The sequence below is a fragment of the Opisthorchis viverrini genome (genome assembly GCF_000715545.1).
Source record: "Opisthorchis viverrini unplaced genomic scaffold opera_v5_210, whole genome shotgun sequence".
NCBI lineage: Eukaryota > Metazoa > Platyhelminthes > Trematoda > Opisthorchiida > Opisthorchiidae > Opisthorchis > Opisthorchis viverrini.
The window spans coordinates 943,647-947,955 of record NW_008751866.1 but is presented as its reverse complement, the minus strand read 5'-3'; the positions used below and the strand labels follow the sequence as shown (position 1 = coordinate 947,955).

At 46.2% G+C, this 4,309-nt stretch overlaps 1 protein-coding gene across 1 annotated transcript in view; it reads right to left on the bottom strand.

Annotated features, from left to right (window-relative positions):
* T265_14523 (hypothetical protein) overlaps window positions 1–2,940 on the bottom strand; it is a gene marked incomplete at both ends in the record, with an annotated part of 14,278 nt that extends 11,338 nt beyond the window's left edge. Inside the window, one exon of the mRNA XM_009174036.1 lies at window positions 2,691–2,940. Coding sequence (XP_009172300.1) covers window positions 2,691–2,940 — 250 coding nt within the window. The remainder of the gene's footprint in view (window positions 1–2,690) is intronic.
* Between the last annotated feature and the right edge of the window lie 1,369 nt (window positions 2,941–4,309).

Below are 4,309 nucleotides of genomic sequence, written 5' to 3'. Positions count from 1 at the left end.
ATGAATATATCTATATGTTTCCATCAGTTCGTTTGTCTGCCGCGAACTTCCGCGTAGAATTTAAGCAAAATTTATTCAGTGTTCTCGTTTATGATCCTTCTTCCTGGCATGCTGACGTGTTGTGTATCCTCTTGGTTGCCTTCTTCTTTATCTGATTCGTGACATCAATGCTCACCGCTGGTTTTTCTAATGTCGTACACCCTTATTTTGATGGTCAGTGTAACTCTATACGCGAGGGACTCAGTGGGAGCTTCCCGCCACCGTGCTTATTTGACTTCACCTACATAAGCTCATTGAGACAACGTTGCTAGAATCTGTCAACAAGATTGCCAGTGCGATCGTTTTGCAGGCGTATCTTGCAATATCTCAAACAAGGGAAGGAGGTGGTCACGAATTCCTCATCATCTTAGGCGTGTCGCACCGATAGCATCTAAACGTTTCGTAATCTACTTCATACCACTCTGCCAAAACTACGCTTGGCCACCTCTCTGCCTCCGCTACTCTGAGTTGGCCATGGAAAACTGCACTCGCCTCGGCTACTGATGGTTAGGCACTGGCAACACATGTACCACCCAACCGACTTAACGGTGGCCAAGAGAGCCGAAACTCGTTAGTTTTCACTGATTTTGAAATATATCTCTTCATTCTCTGTAATATGGAACACCTCTTCTTTATATCTGCCAAAATGTGACTATGATTCACTGGTTTTATATGCTGAATGAACCGAGTATTTCCGTGTCCGTTTTCGGTAATTAATATTTGTGTGCTCTTTTTCGGAAGCAGAAATTAATCCATCTCGAATGTATGACGCTTAGCCTTTTTTGGGCATCCCTCTGGAGCGATTGTTCACTTTGAAATTGTGTAGTTTGTTCCTCTACTTTGTTGTTTTCTAGGAATATATCCGCTATAAATTCCATGACAAGGAGCATGTCTTTTAAGGCGCGTTTCCGTTTTAAGCCTGCCTTCGAGTGGCAACCATTTGCTTTGAGAAAACCAACGTTAGTTAAATATTTAAGTATGGCGTTAGTTCAAATGGCCGACAGGTTCATATCTTTCAATGCAACCACGGTTCTCACCAAGGAAGGGCGGGTCGTACAACATAGGATCTGAAACCAGAGATTTCTCTCGCCCACCGGTTGAGTGTGACCGCTGACACATCATTCCAAAACATCTGAAATCAAAGAGATTTTGGCTACTCAGAAGATGTCTGCAGTGTGCGGCGGCATCGGCACTAATAGAGCTAACTCGCACCAGCTGCACCATCAGATTATACCAAGCGCGTCGGACGATTGAGTAATGGGCTTCTGACATAATCTCCTGAGGAAACTTCAAAGCCCGCCACCTTGCGGTCCGAACGCTCGCGTCAAATGCTACGTGCGGGGACACCGAACAAGCCCTATATCCTTCCAATGCATGTGAAATGCATTTGTAGTCTGAAGCCCACCTACCAAACATTCGTGTTCGACCTGGCCAGCTGATAAGCCTAATACACCGTCTCTGTCCATTAGCCGGACCAACACTCACCTCTCCATTCGTCAAATAATACGTTGTGGTCAGTCGACTTGCCTGACTCCGAAGCTTTATCACATGTCTAAACTATCGCCCAGCACAATGAACCAAAATAGGTCCATACTTTGCTTAAAAATCTGATTAATTTGGCAGTCTTCATTGTTTGTGTGCCCTTTTTAAATTGAGCAGCAGGCATTCCATTGCCGAAACATACCTTTTTTTTCCTGTTGATATACGTCTTGTCTCCAAAAAGGCACCTAACTCCTCGCTTTGGTCGTGCACATAAAGCTCTTGGAATGCAGATATTCCGTTTCCTGTTGATATACGTCTTGTCTCCAAAAAGGCACCTAACTCCTCGCTTTGGTCGTGCACATAAAGCTCTTGGAATGGTCTCAGATATTCCGCATTTCGCTCTTCAACTGCCCGGCAGTCTTGATGCACAAGCAGTCTACGTTGTGTGAGTTACGCCTAGCCCCGATGCTGAAAGCGCTGTTTTGGACTAGATCGGCGTAAATGGTTGTTCTCAAGCCGTAGGAATTTACGGACGGACGAAAATCACTATTGATAGATTGGGTGAGAAGTGGTAATTCGTTATATCAGCATACATCCGACGACTGAGTTATTATTACAGTAACGCCAAGGGGAACCCCAGGCACGTATTGAATTAAGTCAGCTACGAGAATAATCACAAAGGCATTGAAAGGATTGTGAAGAGCCACAACGAAACTTAGGCAAATCAGTAAATTTAGAGACTATAATATCCAGGAACCTGTAGCATATATCACCAAGCCCCTTGTTTTGGTGCGCTCAGACATGTTCTCGCCTCATGCATGTTAGAACGGGAATGCCGCACCTCAGGTGCACAACGCTTTTATCTGAAAATCCTTTGCTAGTCGAATCAAACTTTCTGCGCCAAAAATCTTGCATTTGGTCACGTATGTGCTTGGGCCGAAAACAGAGAGATCTACGTCCATTCTTGGCAAGTTGTTTCAAACTCGCAGTGCCTGCAAAAGTGGCTTCAGGTATAGTTGTTGAGAGGTTGTGGGCCGTATCTTCTTGAAGCTTCACGGAATTTTAGAATGAATACATGAAGGATAACTGTTATATCTGCCGATTCGCCGGCCTGTTGTATCTGCTGGTGACCCGCTCCAGTGCCTAGTGTCGGAGAGAAAAAGACTCACGGAAGGGGACACAATAGCTATATTCCAACAAAGTGGTTGCGAGAGCGCGAGTGCGTGCGAGTGTGAGAAGTACAACGGCCTCAAGCTTTTTATTGGAAGGACACCGTGTGAACTTGGTCCAATGCTGACGCACGCTGTCTGGCTTTAGTACGAGGCAGCGACGTGCTGCATATTGCGGAGGCGTTGTCTGTCCTTGATCAACGCTGACTCGCGCGGTCTGACTTTGATGCGAGGCTGTGACGCGTTGCATATTGAGGGGGCGTTGTCTGTCTGGTCAACACCCGGCGGAGCTGACAGTCTCCGTAGATTCCGGGCATTCAGTGGTTGCTTTCAGGAAGCTGACCTTCCTGATAATAACTGTACAATCATCTAGTAATCAGAGCACTATCAATGTTTTGCGTCACCAATGAGTACACTACCTGCTGCCTGCCTTGCATGTCAAACGAAAATTCGAGGAGGCCGAAGAACCTACCAAGCTTTGTGTGTTTCCTAATAACAGGTGAGACGCCAACCACCGGCTCTCTAGTCTGCTTTTGTCTGAGGAGGCAGGGAAAACATCTCGCAGTCACCTCTTCTTATCTTGAACAAGATAAATCGATGTGTAAAGGAAGAGGAGTTGGGCACATGTCCCTTCTGTCGGGCAATGTGACTCTTCTGCATTCAGTTGCTCTCTGTTTCTAGAGCTCAGTCGGTTCCTGGCAAATGTTTCTTCCGGTTGCTTTAATTCACCAATTGTGGCTGTTAGACTACAACTTTCGGGAACAAGGTGTACCCCTGACACTTGTTCTCCAGCCACCGCTTGAAACTTTGGACAACCTGTGGTAGATAAGGTTTAGTGGATGGAACTTAGAAGGGCCATGGTCATCATTAAGCAGCTGATTGTTCACAAGTAGACTCTTCTGCGCCAGAGCTCAACGTCTGCAACTGACGGTCTGTTGTCTGTGGTCGAGGATAATGCACCTCAACCTAGGTGTTGGTCTAGGGACACAGAATCGGGTGTTTGTTTGCATAGTGACCGGCCTGTATGTACCAGTGACCGCTGGTGTGCACCGAATCGCCCATCATATTAGGCCGACTGTTGTGGTGGTGAACTCCGCCTGCTTACGGTGATGCTGTCCAGCCTACCTCAAAGTTGAATCCACAGATGAGTAATTTAGTTTCTGTTCTCACCCCTCCCGGGCCCGTCCAGAAAGCGCAAAGGTGCGCTTGCTAACCGGTCCGCAAAGAGGACATCTTATGATGACATAGATCAAAGCACGGAATCCCAGTACCATGTGCTCCGGTAGTCTGTTTGTGTCTGTATTTTCGGCTCCAAAGAGGAGCTATAGCTGTAGAGCACCAGCTAGTTCCGCATGGGAAACACGGAGGAAGTGTAAAGCCATCTTGCACTTCCTAGTCCTGTCCCAACCAATCCTAGTTATGTCACGGATATTGGGAAACATTTTTACAGAACTGAAGAGCTGCTACAAGGTGCTTCATTTTGCAACCGAACATGAAACTCAGGATTATCTCTTCTGATACACATTGAACACAACGATTAAATCAAAAATACCTGGAATGATCAAAAGGAGAACTGAGCACAGAAATGCAACGTGTTACTTGCCGATCCCAATCTTAAA